Source organism: Neomonachus schauinslandi, chromosome 13 (genome assembly GCF_002201575.2).
Source record: "Neomonachus schauinslandi chromosome 13, ASM220157v2, whole genome shotgun sequence".
NCBI lineage: Eukaryota > Metazoa > Chordata > Mammalia > Carnivora > Phocidae > Neomonachus > Neomonachus schauinslandi.
Genome location: NC_058415.1, coordinates 90,210,166 through 90,227,296, shown reverse-complemented (window position 1 = coordinate 90,227,296; position 17,131 = coordinate 90,210,166). Strand labels below are relative to the sequence as shown.

General features: G+C 44.9%; 1 protein-coding gene across 1 annotated transcript in view; it reads left to right on the top strand.

Moving 5' to 3' along the window:
• Nucleotides 1–16,398, top strand: part of LOC110581635 (histo-blood group ABO system transferase 1) — a 17,977-nt gene extending 1,579 nt beyond the window's left edge. The window contains exons 4-6 of the mRNA XM_021691553.1: nt 418–453; nt 1,548–1,676; nt 15,711–16,398. Of these exons, the coding sequence (XP_021547228.1) occupies nt 418–453; nt 1,548–1,676; nt 15,711–16,398 (853 nt within the window). The remainder of the gene's footprint in view (nt 1–417; nt 454–1,547; nt 1,677–15,710) is intronic.
• Nucleotides 16,399–17,131: the final 733 nt, after the last annotated feature.

Genomic DNA, 17,131 nt, shown 5'->3' with positions numbered 1-17,131 from the left:
GGGAAGGAGGCAGGCAGGAAGGAAGGGGGTAGTGAGGGAGAAAGGCAGGCGAGAAGGAAGGGAGGAGGATGGGAGGGAGGCAGGCAGGAAGGAAGTAAGGTGGGCAGGCAGGAAGGAAGCATGGAGGAAGGGAGGGAGGTAGGAAGGAGGGAGGCAGGCAGGAAGGAAGGAAGGGAGGAGAGAGGGAGGGAGGCAGGCAGGAAGGAAGTGAAGTGGGCAGGCGGACAGGCAGGAAGGGGGGAGGGAGGGAGGGAGGTGGGCAGGAGGGGGGCGGGCGGGCGCCCTGAGGCTGGGTGCGGGCTCCTGGCAGAGCCGGCCAACCTGATGGGGAGGACGGCACCTTGCAGCTGTGGGCACAGACTAAGGGGCTCTGAGAAGTCTCCACTCACTTCTCCCTGACGCACATCTCCTCTGCAGGATGGTTTACGCCAAGGCCCAGGTCCTCAAGCCCACGTGAGTGCACAAGTCCCTGCCTCGGCCCGTGGTGGCTCCCTGTCCCAGAGGCCTCAGGCTTTCCTTTCTCTCACTCCGGTCCAGGGCTGCAACCTTTCTGTGCCTTTTCTCTTCCTTCTTTCACCATCTTGCCGTGACCGGGCTCATTTTTAATGGGTCTGGCGCCATGGAGGGCACCTCTGACTCTTGGTCCCGGGCGCCACGGATGTCCATAGAAGGCACAGAAGCCTCTCTTATCTCTTCATGGGGATGGACGACAGCGGTCTGGGCTGGCTTGGCCCCGAGGTCTTTCCGCGGCTGCTGATGTCACAGGGACCGCAGTTCCGAGCCGGTGCCCACAGTCAGGCCTCCGGAGCCAGCACCCCCACCTCCTGCTTGTTCTGCCCAAGACCCATGGCAGCCCGTATCTGTGGCCTCAGACAGCAAGATCACCCAGAGGCCTCTCTGATCAGCCCTCGTTGTACAAGCAGGGAAACTGAGGCTCAGAGAAGTGGAGGTACTTGCCTGAGGCCCCGCAACTGGGGCGGGACAGGTTGGGATCCAGCCCAGGCCATGGGACCTCCCTGCCAGGAGAGCTGGAAATGCTGTCGTTTCTGAAACCAGAACCCGCATCTCCTTGAAGTTCTAGAGCCACCAGCCACGGGAGGCCATGAGCACTCGACATGTGACCACTCTGGAGTGAGATGTGCTGTCAGTGGGAAACACACTTGATTTGAAGCACTTAGTCCCCCCAAATTTAAAATATCCTCCCAAATGTAAAATATCCCGTTTGCTGGGAAAGGGGCTTAGTTCTTGCCTCACTGAGCTAGAGCTCCTCCTGGGAAACAGGGCTGGTGGCCTCCTAGAAGGAGTATCCGTGGGCCCAGCGCCCGGCTGGTGGGGAGGAGACATTCGAAGTGAGGGCAGCGAGGGAATGGGAGTGTCAGGGCTCAGGTGCTGAGCTGATGGAGCAAAGAGCACTGGATGGGGAGTCTGGCATCCTGTCTGCTTCTCGCTCTGCTGCTCCCAGACTGTGAGCCTTTGGACAAACGCTTCCCTTCCGTGGCCCACGTGTCCACGCCCCGCTCTAACACGGTGTGCCTCGTTTTCCCCAGGAGGGCCGACGTGCTGGTCATGACCCCCTGGTTTGCTCCCATCATCTGGGACGGAGTCTTTGACTCTACCATTCTGGACGCGCAATTCCAAAATGCCACCATTGGGCTGACCGTGTTTGCCATCAAAAAGTAAGTAAGGTCTGGGCAGCAATGCTGAAGAGGAGGTTTCCCAGGGGAAACCAGGAAGCCCACCCGCAGTGCCGGGAGGGGGGCACTTGTCACTAGGTGTCGCTCTTTTCCAGGATGAGGTGCTCTCGGGGTGGTGGGGAGGCATGGGTAGCTCGGTGTGCAGGTGAACTTGGTGGGATTTGCAGGGGGCCACTAGGCACACCCCTGCTCAAAATAGCAGCCCCACAGCCGAGAGTCACCTGCTCCAGAGGTCAGTGTACGGACCTTTGAGAGCCATGCAGCCTCCACTGACCACTGACGGGGGCCAGCCGCCGGGCCAGCAGCCGGACCCCACCGAAGCCCTGAGGCAGGTGCTCCGTTGCCCTGACCCATTCCCAGAGACGCCGCCTGAGGCTTCCTTTCCTAGTAGCCACAGCGGGTTCAGCATGTGGCAGAGCTGGATCTGAAATCTCCAGGTTGCACTGACGGCCTCGGGGTTGGCTTGTTTGGTTTGACAACTGGCTTGTATTTTATGTACCAAATCTGCATCTTCATGCACGGAATCTTGGACACCTTTGCACACTGATGCCTGTGGACCTTCCTCGTTCTCTTGAACGGTTGCCTGCTCTTATTCCAGAGGCTTCGTTCCCTGCTTGGGCTGTTTGTAGAGCTGCCTACGCGGCACCCTTACAAGTAACGTTTTATCACGAAAGTTTTCAACTGTGCAGCCAAGTCGCCAGAATTGTACAGTGACCGTGTGTACGCCCACCACCTACATCCCGCCGCTGACGTTGTTCTTTCTTTTTTCCCCTCATTCTCCCGTTATTGGCATAATGGACACATGACATCGTACAAGTGTACCGTGTACAACGTAATGATGTGATGGTTGTACACACGGTACGTTAACTAACGTCACCATGCTGCGTGTCTCATTCCCAGAGCTTATTTATCTTCCATCTGGAAGTTTGTACGTCTGACCCCCTCACCCATTTCCCCAGTCCTGCACGTCTTGCCTCTGGTTAACCACTTACCTGTTCTCTGCTGCTATGGATTCAGGTTTTCTTAGAGTCCACATGTAAGTGAGATCGTACTGTGTTCACCTGTCTCTGTCTGACTGTCTCACATAGCATAATGGCCTCAGGTTTCAAGCATGTTGCTGCAATGGCAAGGTTCCTTTCTTTTTTATGGCCGAGAAATATATACCTCATGCTTTGTTTATCTCGTCATCTGTTGATGGACACTTAGGTGGTTTTGTGTCTCGGCTCCTGTAAGTGATGCTGTGGTGAACGTGGGAGTGCAGGTATCTCTTCAAGATACTGATTTAGTTTGGGGCGCCTGGGTGGCTCAGCCGGTTAAGCGACTGCCTTCGGCTCAGGTCATAATCCTGGAGTCCCGGGATCGAGTCCCACATCGGGCTCCCTGCTCGGTGGGGAGTCTGCTTCTCACTCTGACCCTCCTCCCTCTCATGCTCTCTGTCTCTCATTCCCTCTCTCTCAAATAAATAAAAAATCTTAAAAAAAAAAAAAAGATACTGATTTAGTTTTCTGTCCCTGTCTCCATCATCTATCACTTTCTGTGCCTCCAGAAGTGGGGTTGCTGGATCATAGGGTAGTTCTATTTTTTTTAAAGATTTTATTTATTTAATTGAGGGCGAGAGAATGTGAGCAGGGGAGGGGCAGAGGGAGAGAGAATCCCAAGTAGGGTCCCTGCTGAGCACAGAGCCCAGTGTGGGGGCTCAGTCTCCCCATCCTGAGAGCATGACCTGAGCCCAAACCAAAAGTCAGATGCTTGACCAGCGGAGTCACCCAGGCGCCCCAGGGCAGTTCTGTTTTTACCTTTGGAGGGGTCTCCCTACTGTCTTCCACAGCGGCTACGCCAGTTTGCCTTCCCTCCCAAAGGTGCACAAATGGTCCCTTTTTTCCACATGCTCACCAACACTTGTTACCGCTTGTCTTTCTGACACTAGCCTCTTAACACGTGTGAGGTGACATCTCATCGTGGGTTTGATGTGCATTTCTCTGATGACGAGTGATGTTGAGCACCTTTTCATGGACCTGTTGGCCATTTGAGTATTTTCTTTGGTATGATTTCAACTTCTTGAGTTTGCTAAGATTTGTTTTGTGGCCTAACACACGATCTACCCTAGAAAATGTTCCATGTGCCTTTGAGAAGAACGTGTGTTCTGCTGCTGTTGGATGGAACACTCTACGTATATGTGTTAGGTCCATTTGGTCTGTAGTGTTGTTCAAACACGCTGTTTCCTTACCGATTCTCTGTCTGGATGATCTGTCCATTTTCGAGAGTGGGTTATTAAAGTCCCCAGTCAATATTGTATTGTTGCTTATTCCTCCTTTTTGTTTTGTTAGTATTTGCTTTATGAGTTAGGTGCTCCGACATTGGGTGCATAAATATTTACAATTGTTATTTCTTCGTAATGGATTGAGCCCTTTATCATTATATAATAACCTTCTTTGTCTCTTTTGATCATTTTTGCTTAAAGCCTGCTTTGTCTGATATAACTATAGTTACCCCCCGTTTTTTGGGCCACTGTTTGCTTGAAATATCCTTTTCTCTTTCTTTGCTCTTGCTCTGTGTCTCTAAAGCTAGAGTGAGTCTCTCCCAGGCAGAATATTGTTGGATCTTTGAAAAAATATTTATCCATTTAACCATTCAGTGTCTCTCAACTGGAGAATCCTTTTACATTTAAAAACGTCTAAGGTAATTATTGAGAGGTAAGGACTTACTATGCCATTACTAAGCTCACTGTTTTCTACCTGTGGACCTTTGTTGCTCACTTCTCATCTTTAGCTTTGACGCCTTTATCATGATCTTTTTTGTGTCTATTTCAGGCTTTCCCTCTGTGGTTACTACGGCTTCCATAAACTATCTTCTATTAGTAACCCCCTATGTGAAGCTGATAACAACCTGACTTCAATAGCTAATATAAACTATACTTTTCATCCTCTATCCCTCACATTAGGTGATTGATGCTACAATTTACATATTTTTATTTTTTTATTTTTTTAAAGATTTTATTTATTTATTTGAGACAGAGAGAATGAGAGAGACAGAGAGCACATGAGAGGGGGGAGGCTCAGAGGGAGAAGCAGGCTCCCTGCCGAGCAGGGAGCCCGATACGGGACTCGATCCTGGGACTCCAGGATCATGACCTGAGCCGAAGGCAGTCGCTTAACCAACTGAGCCACCCAGGCGCCCCAATTTACGTATTTTTAAATATTGTCTTTACATGAACAAATTATTGTAGTTATGGTTAGTTTTTATATGTAACTGTTGATCTAGAGTGGTAAGTGACTTATGCACTGCCATTACAACATTAGAGAATCTGACTTTGACTCTATGTTTACCATTACCAGTGAATTGTATAAATGTATTAGTATGTTCTTATAATATTAATTGGAACCCTTTTGTTTCTGCTGGAAGAGTTGGATGCCCTGTAGCATTTCTTGTAAGGCATGTCTGATGCTGATGAACCCCCTCAGCTTTTGTTTGGGAAAGGCTTTATCTCTCCATTTCTGAAAATCAGCTTTTCTGGGGTAGTATTCTTTCAATATTTTAATTTTTGTTTATATTTTTCAGAGAGAGAGAGCATGCACATGAGTGGGAAGGGAGGGGAGGAGGGAGAGAGAGAAAAATAAGCAGGTTGGATGAGGGGTTTGATCCCACAACCCTGAGATCATGACCTGAGTTGAAATCAAGAGTCAGACACCCAACCGACTGAGCCATCCTGGTGCCCCAATATTTTGAATATATCATCTCACTCGCTCCTAGCCTGCAAAGTTTTGTGGAGAAATATTCCCATAGTCTTATGAGAGGGATTACCTTATATGTGATGACTTGCTTTTCTTGCTACTTTGAACTTTTTCTCCTTGTCTTTGACTTTTTTTAAGTTTATTTTTTTTTAATCATCTCTATACCCCACGTGGGGCTCAAACTCATGACCCCAAGATCAAGAGTCCCATGCTGTTCCGACTGAGCCAGCTAGGCACCCTCCTTGTCTTTGACTTTTGGCAATTTAATTATAATTTCATATAATACAGAGAGATTATAATTATATAATTATAATCTCTCTGTAGCCCTTTTCAGGTTCAAATTATTTGGGGTCCTTTGAGCCTTATGAATCTGGATGTCTATGGCTCTCATTTGGGAAGTTTTTGGCCATTATTGCTTTAAATATATTTTCTGTCCCTTTCCCTTTTTCTCCTTTTGGGATTCCCATAATGCATACACTATTTCTTTTCAGGGTTTCCCATGAGCTTCATGGGAAGTCCATAAGCTTCACGGTTAACATTTTATTATACTGGCATGATCACTAATCTACCCATCTGGTCATCCTTCTGTCCATCTATCAGTTCATATTGCTTTTGATATACACGAAGGTAAATCTGGGACATCAGCACACGATCATCAACTAGAGTTGAAGATGTGTTTATGCTTTTTCTTCTTCCCAGGTAAAATGTGCAAACGAACATTTGCTGAGTTTTGGCAAATGCATATAGTTGTGTAAGCAGAATCCTCTTCTACTCATATGATATTCCCACTACCCCATAAAGTTCCCCCGCGTGCCTTTCCAGCCAAGCCTCTCTCTCCTTCAGCTCCTGCATCACTGTTCTGATTTTTTCCACTCTAAGATTATTTTTGCCTACTGGAATTGTAAATTACATACTGTTTGGTCTTGTCTTTTCTCACTAAGAATCATCATTGGAGATTTATCCGTGATTCTGCATGAATGAGTAGCTCTTTTTGTTGCTTAGCATTCCATCATATGGGCATACTCTAGTTGGTTAATCCAGTTTCCTTTCAACAGACCCCTGCTTCCAGGTTTTGGATATTATGAGTAAATATGAATTCTGTTGAACAAACCTTTTGTGTACGTACAGTATGTTTTTTCTTTTTTTAAAATTTTATTTCGTTATGTTATGTTAGTCAGCATACATCACATCATTAGTTTTTGATGTAGTGTTCCATGATTCATTGCTTGCGTATAACACCCAGTGCTCCATGCAATACATGCCCTGCTTAATACCCATCACTGGGCTAACCCATCCCCCCACCCCCCTCCCCTCTAAAACCCTCTGTTTGTTTCTCAGAGTCCATAGTCTTTTATGGTTCATCTCCTCCTCCGATTCCCCCCCTCCATTTTTCCCTTCCTACTATCTTCTTCTTCTTCTTCTTCTTTTTTTAACACATAATGTATTATTTGTTTCAGAAGTACAGGTCTGTGATTCATCAGTCTTACACAATTCACAGTGCTCACCATAGCACATACCCTCCCCAGTGTCCATCAGCCAGCCACCCCATCCCTCCCACCCCCACCACTCCAGCAACCCTCAGTTTGTTTCCTGAGATTAAGAGTCTCTTATAGTTTGTCTCCCTCTCTGATTTCATCTTGTTTCCTTTTTTCCTCCCTTCCCCTATGATCCTCTGTCTTGTTTCTCAAATTCCTGATATCAGTGAGATCATATGATACTTGGCTTTCTCTGATTGACTTATTTTGCTTAGCATAATACCCTCTAGTTCCATCTATGTCATTGCAAATGGCAAGATTTCATTTTTTTATGGTTGCATAATATTCCATTGTATATATATACACCGCATCTTTTTTAGCCATTCATCTGTTGATGGACATCTTGGCTCTTTCCATAGTTTGGCTATTGTGGACATTGCTGCTATAAACATTGGGATGCATGTACCCCTTCGGATCACTACGTTTGTACCTTTGGGGTAAATACCCAGTAGTGCAATTGCTGGGTTGTAGGGTAGCTCTATTATCAACTTCTGGAGGAACCTCCATACTGTTTTCCAGAGTGGCTGTACCAGCTTGCATTCCCACCAACAGGGTAGGAGGGTTCCCCTTTCTCCGCATCCTTGCCAACATCTGTTGTTTCCTGCCTTGTTGATTTTAGCCATTCTGACTGGTGTGAGGTGGTATCTCATTGAGGTTTTGATTTGTATTTCTCTGATGCCGAGTGATGTTGAACACTTTTTCATGTGTCTGTTGGCCATTTGGATGTCTTCTTTGCAGAAATGTCTGTTCATGTCTTCTGCCCATTTCTTGATTGGATTATTTGTTCTTTGGGTGTTGAGTTTGATAAGTGCTTTATAGATTTGGGATACTAGCCCTTTATTTGATATGTCATTTGCAAATATCTTCTCCCATTCTGTCAGTTGTCTTTTGGTTTTGTTGACTGTTTCCTTTGCTGTGCAAAAGCTTTTTATCTTGATGAAGTCCCAATAGTTCATTTTTGCCCTTGCTTCCCTTGCCTTTGGCAATATTTCTAGGAAGAAGTTGCTGCGGCTGAGGTAGAATAGGTTGCTGCCTGTGTTCTCCTCAAGGATTTGGATGGATTCCTGTCTCACATTTAGATCTTTCATCCATTTTGAGTCTATTTTTGTGTGTGGTGTAAGGAAATGGTCCACTTTCATTCTTCTGCATGTGGCTGTCCAATTTTCCCAACACCATTTGTTGAAGAGACTGTCTTTTTTCCATTGGACATTCTTTCCTGCTTTGTCGAAGATTAGTTGACCATAGAGTTGAGGGTCCATTTCTGGGCTCTGTATTCTGTTCCATTGATCTTTGTGTCTGTTTTTGTGCCAGTACCATACTGTCTTGATGATGACAGCTTTGTAATAGAGCTGGAAGTCTGGAATTGTGATGCCGCCAGCTTTGCTTTTCTTTTTCAACGTTCCTCTGGCTATTCGGGGTCTTTTCTGGTTCCATACAAATTTTAGGATTATTTGTTCCATTTCTTTGAAAAAAGCTGATGGTATTTTGGTAGGGATTGCATTAAATGTGTAGATTGCTCTAGGTAGCATAGACATTTTCACAATATTTGTTCTTCCAACCCATGAGCGTGGAATGTTTTTCTATTTCTTTGTGTCTTCCTCAATTTCTTTCATGAGTATTCTATAGTTTTCTGAGTACAGATTCGTTGCCTCTTTGGTTAGATTTATTCCTAGGTATCTTATGGTTTTGGGTGTAATTGTAAATGGGATTGACTCCTTAATTTCTCTTTCTTCTCCCTTGTTGTTGGTATATAGAAATGTTGCTGATTTCTGTGGATTCATTTTATATCCTGCCACTTTACTGAATTCCTGTATGAGTTCTAGCAGTTTGGGGGTGGAGTTTTTGGTTTTCTACATAAAGTATCATATCATCTGCAAAGAGTGAGAGTTTGACTTCTTCTTTGCCGATTCGGATGCCTTTTATTTCTTTTTGTTGTCTGATTGCTGAGGCCAGGAATTCTAGTACTATGTTGAATAGCAGTGGTGATAGTGGACATCCCTGCCGCGTTCCTGACCTTAGGGGGAAAGCTCTCAGTTTTTCCCCATTGAGAATTCTATTTGCTGTGTGTTTTTCATAGAAGGCTTTTATGATATTGAGGTATGTAGCTTCTATCCCTACACTCTGAAGAGTTTTAATGAAGGAAAGATGCTGTACTTTGTCAGATGCTTTTTCTGTATCTATTGAGAGGATCATATGATTCTTGTTATTTCTTTTATTAATGTATTGTGTCACACTGATTGATTTGTGGATGTTGAACCAACCTGGCAGCCCAGGAATAAATCCCACTTGGTCGTGGTGAACAATCCTTTTAATGTACTGTTGGATCCTATTGGCTAGTATTTTGGTGAGAATTTTTGCATCCATGTTCATCAGGGATATTGGTCTGTAATTCTCCTTTTTGATGGGGTTTTTGTGTGGTTTGGGATCAAGGTATTGCTGGCCTCATAAAATGAGTTTGGAAGTTTTCCTCCTGTTTCTATTTTTTGGAACAGTCTCAGAAGAATGGGTATTAATTCTTCTTTAAATGTTTGGTAGAATTCCCCTGGGAAGCCATCTGGCCCTGGGCTCTTGTTTGTTGGGAGATTTTTGATGACTGCTTCAATTTCCTTACTGGTTATGGGTCTGTTCAGGTTTTCTATTTCTTCCTGGTTCAGTTTTGGTAGTTTATACTTCTCTAAGAATGCATCCATTTCTTCCAGATTGTCTAATTTGCTCGCATATAGTTGCTCATAATATGTTGTTATAATTGTTTGTATTTCTTTGGTGTTGGTTGTGATCGCTCCTCTTTTATTCATGATTTTATTTATTTGGGTCATTTCTCTTTTCTTTTTGATAAGTCTGGCCAGGGGTTTATCAATCTTATTAACTCTTTCAAAGAACCAGGTCCTAGGTTCATTGATCTGTTCTACTGTTCTTTTGGTTTCTATTTCATTGACTTCTGCTCTAATCTTTATTATTTCTCTTCCCCTGCTGGGTTTAGGCTTTATTTGCTCTTCTTTCTGCAGCTCCTTTAGGTGTAGGGTTAGGTTGTATATTTGAGACCTTTCTTATTTCTTGAGAAAGGCTTGTATTGTTATATACTTTCCTCTTAGGACCAACTTTGCTGCATCCCAAAGATTTGAACAGTTGTGTTTTCATTTTCATTTGTTTCCATGAATTTTAAAAATTCTTCCTTAATTTCCTGGTTGACCCATTTATTCTTTAGTAGGATACTCTTTTGCCTCCAGATATTTAGGTTCTTTCCGACTTTCCTCTTGTGATTGAGTTCTAGTTTCAAAGCCTTGTGGCCTGAAAATATGCAGAGAATGATCCCAATCTTTTGGTACCAGTTGAGACCTGATTTGTGACCTAGGACATGATCTATTCTGGAGAATGTTCCATGGGCACTAGAGAAGAATGTGTATTCTGTTGCTTTGGGATGGAATGTTCTGAATATATCTGTGAAGTCCATCTGGTCCAGTGTGTCATTTTAAGCCTTTATTTCCTTGTTATCCTTTTGCTTGGATGATCTGTCCATTTCAGTGAGGGTGTTGTTAAAGTCCCCTACTATTATTGTATTGTTGTCAATGTGTTTCTTTGATTTTATTATTAATTGCCTTATCTAATTGGGGGCTCCCATGTTAGGGGCATAGATATTTACAATTGTTAGATCTTCTTGTTTGATAGACCCTTTAAGTAGAATACAGTGTCCTTCCTCATCTCTTATTATGGTCTTTGGTTTAAAAACTAATTTGTCTGATATAAGGATTGCCACCCAGCTTTCTTTTGTTGTCCATTAGCATGGTAAATGGTTTTCCACCCTCTCACTTTCAATCTCGAGGTGTCTTTGGGTCTCAAATGAGTCTCTTGCAGGCAGCATACCGATAGGTCTTGTTTTTTAATCCAATCTGATACCTTGTGTCTTTTGATTGGGGCATTTAGCCCATTTACATTCAGGGTAACTATTGAAAGATATGAATTTAGTGCCAGTGTATTGCCTGTAAGGTGACTGTTACTGTATATTGTCTCTATTCCTTTCCGGTCTATGTTACTTTCAGGCTCTCTCTTTGCTTAGAGGACCCCTTTCAATATTTCCTGTAGGGCTGGTTTGGTGTTTGCAAATTCTTTTAGCTTTTGTTTGTCCTGGAAGCTTTTTATCTCTCCTTCTATTTTCAATGACAGCCTACTTGGATATAGCATTCTTGGCTATGTATTTTTCTCCTTTAGTGCTCTGAATATATCATGCCAGTCCTTTCTGGCCTGCCAGGTCTCTGTGGATAGATAGGTTTGCTGCCAATCTAATGTTTCTACCGTTGTAGGTTACAGACCTCTTGTAACCTACAATCCCGAGCTGCTTTCAGGATTTTCTCTTTGTCTCTGAGACTTGTAAATTTTACTATTAGATGTTGGGGTGTTGACCTATTTTTATTGATTTTGAGGGGGGTTCTCTGTGCCTCCTGGATTTTGATGCCTGTTTCCTTCCCCAAATTAGGGAAGTCTCCACTATAATTTGCTCCAATATACCTTCTGCCCCTCTGTCTCTTTCTTCTTCTTCTGGGATCCCAATTATTCTAATATTGTTTCATCTTATGGTATCACTTATCTCTCGAATTCTGCCCTTGTGATCCAGTAGTTGTTTATCTCTCTTTTTCTCAGCTTCTTTTTTCTCCATAATTTGGTCTTCTATATCACTAATTCTCTCTTCTGCCTCATTTATCCTAGCAGTTAGAGCCTCCATTTTTGATTGCACCTCATTAGTAGCCTTTTTGATTTCGACTAAAAAGATTCTGGTTCTTTTATTTCTCCAGAAAGGAATTCTCTAGTATCTTCCATGTTTTTTTTCAAAACCCATCTAGTTTTTTATAATCATCATTCTGAACTCTAGTTCTGACATCTTACTAATATCCATATTGATTAGGTCCCTGGCAGTCGGTACTGCCTCTTGTTCTTTTTTTTTTGAGGTGAGTTTTTCCATCTTGTCATTTTGTCCAGAGGAGAATAGATGAATGAGAGAACAAAATGCTAAAAGGGTAACATCGACTCCAGAAAAATATACACTGAACAAATCAGAAGAGACCCGAAACCAGGGGGAAAAGAAAGGGAACGCAAAAAAAAAAAAGAGAGAGAGAGAGAGAGAATATGATCGGGCTGGTGAATAGATCAGAGCCACAGACTAGATTTTGGGCATATTTTGGTCTGTTAGAAGAAAGTGCCTCCCAAAATTTTAAAGAAAGTAAAACTTACATATGTACAAAAATAAGGTAAATACGATGAAGGGATGGAATATGACTGTAAAGATGAAAATTATAAAAGATTTTATAAAAGGTATTGATAAGAAGTTGGTTGAATGGGGCACCTGGGTGGCTCAGTTGGTTAAGCGGCTGCTTTCAGCTCAGGTCATGATCCTGGAGTCCCGGGATCGAGCCCCACATTGGGCTCCCTGCTCAGCAGGGTGTCTGCTTCTCTCTCTGACCCTCCTCCCTCTCATGCTCTCTGTCTCTCATTCTCTCTCTCTCAAATAAATAAATAAATAAAAATCTTAAAAAAAAAAAAAGAAGTTGGTTGAAAAAAAGAAAGAAGAAAAATTTTTAAAAAAGGGAGAGAATGTGATAAGGCAGGAGACTAGAACAAGGCCATATACTAAAGATTTAGGGTATATTTTGTTCTATTAGAAGAAACTGTCTCCTAAAATTTTAAAGAGAGAAAAACTTATATATACACAAAAAATAAAGTTAACTACAATGAAGGGATAGAATATGACTCTAAAATTGAAAATTAAGAAAGATTTTTTAAAAAGGAATTGATAAGATGTAGCTTGAAAAAGGGAAAAAGAAAAATTCAAAAAAAATAGAAAAAGAAAAAATAAAGAAAATTTAAAAAATTAAGTTTGAAAGACTAAAGAATCATGGGGTAAAAAGCCATGAATTCTATGTGCAGCATTCCCCTAATGCTGGGGTTTTGCTGTTGTCACTGATCGGTAAACTTCATCTTGGCTGGCTGTTCTCGCTGATCTTCTGGGGGAGGGACCTGTTGCCGTGGTTCCCAAATGTCTGTGCCGGAGGCGGAATTGCCCCGCCCTTGCCCGGTCTGTTTTAAGTCATCCGCTCGGGTTTGCTCTCGGGAGCTTTTGTTCCCTGCAAGCTTTCTGTACAGCTTTGGAGGCCGAGAGTGAAGATGGCGGCCTCCCAATCTCCGCCCCAGAGGAGCCGAGAACTTGGGGCCCCACTTCTCAGTGCACCCCCAGAGAAAAGCAGTCAGTCACTCCCGTCTCCCTGGTCTCCGGCCGCACTCCGTGCTCACCCGGCCTGTGATCAAGCGTTTCTATCTCTGGCACCCGACCCCATGTGGAGTCTCCAAACCCAGCAGATCCCTGGGTTGCGCTCTGGCGCCGCTCCTCCCGGGGTAGGAAGGGGAGTCTCCCCGGATCTGCCACTTGTTGGGTCCCTGCTGGAGGAGCAGTGGCCCGACTGTGCCACGGATCACGGTTTATGGCAACCCCGAGCTGAGAGCCCACCCCTCGGCTCCATCTCTGTAGCCGGCTTCCCTGCTCCGATACCTGGGAGCTCTGCCACACTCCGGCACCCCTGGTCTTTCTGTGACCCCGAGGGTCCTGAGACCATACTGTCCCAGGGAGGGTTCCACCCCCCGCTTAGCCACTGGAGTGACGTCCCTCAGCGGAGCAGACTTCTACAAGTTCTGATTTTGTGCTCTGGGGCTCTGTCACTTGCCGGTAGCCAGCAGCCGGCTGATGGAGGCTCCCTCCTCCTGAGGTCTATCTTCCTGAATATCCGAATATTGCCTCGGATTCACTTCTCCACAAGTCCTACGGAAGTGGTCGCTTTTCTGTTCAGAGAGTTGCTGCTATTCTTTCCTTCAATCTCCTTTTGAGTTCATAGGTGTTCAGAATGGTTTGACCCCTATCTAGCTGAATTCCTGGGACCAGACAAAATTTAGGTCTCCCACTCCTCTGCCATCTTGCTCCTCCTATTTTTTCTTGATTAAACATCCAGGAGTGGAATTGCTCTGTTCTAGGTCAGATACATGTATAGTTTTGTAAAACAACGTGACATTTTCGCAAGTTAGTTGTAGCATTTTACACCCCCACCCACAATATATGGAAGGTCGGCAGCTCCCCATGCTCCACACCATTTTGTGATGTGCACTGCCTGTAAACTTTTATACCTGGGTCTTTGTGCAGACATATGAGGAGGTCTGTGGGGTAGAGTACTGGAGGTGGAATTGGGAAAGGAACGTACACATTTAAAGTTTTGATATATTGGTGGCTCAGTCAGTCTCGATTTTGGCTCGGGTCATGATCTCAGGGTTGTGGGATCAAGCCCCATGTTGGGCTCTGTGCTCAGTGGGGAGTTTGCTCCCCCCCACAAATAAATAATAAATAAATATATAAATCTTTAACGTTTTGATATATTTTCTCATATGCCCTCTGAAAGGATTGTAAAAATGGATATTTTCGTTAGTGGCAAATGAGAGTGTCTGCCTTCCCTTACCCTTAACCACACCTGGAAGTATTCCCTTACTTGTTTGTTACAAAGGTCTTTACTAAACACTTACTATGTGTGGACAAAGGGATAAGGCAGTTGCCAAACCACGGAAAGGCCCTGTGTCTGCCGAGCTTTATTCAAGTGGGGAAAGACAGAAGAACAAGTAAAACTCAATTATAAAATATGTTCGATGGTGATTTGGGCTCTAAAATAATTAAGGCTGTGTCAGTGGTTTCTTTTCATATTTATTTGTGTATTTCTTTGCTCCTTCTTCTTGAGTTCTGATTTCCACCCAGATAAATATACGGGTCAAGTGCACAGCTTGCTGTGTTTTTACACCAGCTAGCCTCTGCTGGTGCCAGCAGGAGGAGCTATAGGGCACGGATAGTTCTGGGCATTAGTGAAAGGATGGGAGCTACTCTAGGGGTGAGCATTGCAGGGAAAGGATCCCAGCCTGAGAGAATAGGAAGTGCAAAGGCCCAGAGGAGCATGCCTGGCCTGTGTCAGGAACATCAAAGAGATGCCTGCCCAGGCAAAAAGATGGAGGACAGAGGGGAGGAGATGAGGTCAGAGGCAGATCTTGTGGGGTCTGGTAGACCACTGTAGGATCTTGATTTGCTTTTTTCTTTTTTCTTAAGGAGAAGAAGCCATTGGAGGGTCATGAGTTGGGAGAGATCAACCTTTAGATATTACCCATCATTTGAATTTTTGCCAACCTCATGGATTAAGAAAATACCTTATGGTTGAGGCTAAGTGCTCCATACCAAGCAATCTGAATGCCTCCCCTTACTATCCAGTTGATACACTGTCTTTAGCTAGTAGATTGGCTATGGTTTTTATTTTTCTGTTTTGATTTTTCATTGTAGTAAAATGCACATAATATTTACCATCTTAACTATTTCAATGCAGAGTTCCGTAGTGTTACCAATTTGCATTGTTGTGTCACCATAGGGGCTGCCCATCTTCACAAACATTTTCCTCTTGCAAAACTGAAGCTCTGTGCCCGTTAGACACTAGCTGCCCATGGCACCTCCCCCCCACCCCAGCCTCTGGTGTCTGTTTCTCTGAATTTGCCCATTCCAGAGACCCCCTTGAAGTGGAATCAGGCAGTGCTTGACTTTTGCCATTGGCTTATTTCACTTAGCATGATGTCTTCAAGGCATGGCATGGTATTATAAGCTGGTTTTGCCCAAGTCTGTTTTTCTGCTGCTGTTTGATTCTGTTTAATGCCCACCCTCCCTTTCCTGGGATGCTTGTTCTTGGCCTTAGATACGTGGTCTTCCTGGAGCTGTTCCTGCAGACGGCAGAGAAGCACTTCATGGTGGGACACAGGGTCACCTACTATGTCTTCACCGACCGGCCCACCGATGTGCCCAGGGTGCCCCTCGCGGAAGGGAGACAGCTGGTGGTCCTGGAGGTCCGAAACTATTCGCGCTGGCAGGATGTGTCCATGCACCGCATGGAGATGATTAGCAACTTCTCGCAGCAGCGCTTCCTCCTTGAGGTGGACTACCTGGTGTGTATGGACGTGGACATGAAGTTCAGCGACCACGTGGGTGTGGAGATCCTGTCCCCCCTCTTCGGCACCCTGCACCCTGGTTTCTACAGGGTGGCCCGCGAGGCCTTCACCTACGAGCGCCGTCCACAGTCCCAGGCCTACATTCCGAGAGACGAGGGTGACTTTTACTACGCAGGAGGCTTTTTTGGGGGTTCGGTGGTCGAGGTTCTCCAGCTGACCACGGCCTGTCACCAGGCGATGGTGGTCGACCGGGCCAACGGGATCGAGGCCGTGTGGCACGACGAGAGCCACCTGAACAAGTACCTTCTCTACCACAAGCCCACCAAGGTGCTGTCCCCAGAGTACCTGTGGGATGAACAGATGCTGCAGAGGCCTCCTTTCCTCAGGAAACTGCGCTACGTGGCGGTGCCCAAGAATCATGCGGAAATCCGGAACTGAAGAGCCCGGGGCCCAGGAGATCTCCATCCAAGGCTGCAGCTTTAGCAGGTCTTCCCCTGGGCAAGGGATCAACCAAAGATTTGATGCTATGGATGAGTCCCTGGGCCTCGGTTTCCTCTTCTGGAGAGGCTCCCACCACTCTTCCTTGTATTGAACCTGGGCTCATCCTTCATGGTGCCCACAAGTTCACCTTCCCCTGGAAGGTTTCTTTGATTGTGTCTTCCTCCTCCTATTGAAATGCACTGCTCTTCACTCTGCATCCCTATAAAGCACTTAGTGTATTCCTTTGGCCAGATCTGCTGCCATTCTGCTCACATTGCCCATTGGTCTTGCTCATTACAATGTGAGCTCCTGAAGGCAGAAGCTAAGACTTCTTCTTCTTGTAGGTCAGTACCTACCACAGTGCCTTATGCCCAGAGACTCTCAAAACATGACCCCTAAACACCTGGTGTACCCTGTACCCAGACAATGGGAGAGGCCCAGCCTGAAAGCACTTTTCTGGGTTTGGTTTGGGTGTATGATAGCTTGTTGCTCTGGGTTGTTTGTCTTTTTCTTATGGATTTTGGGGAGTTTGTTTTGTGTTTTGGGTGTTAGTACTTTTTTCAGACACATGCTAAAAATCTCTTCTTCTAGTTTGTGTGTTGCTACTTCAACTCTTTTAACATAGGTAAATTTAAGAACTCATCTCCTGCTTTGAAATCATGAAGATAGTGTCTTATGTTAGAAGATAGTG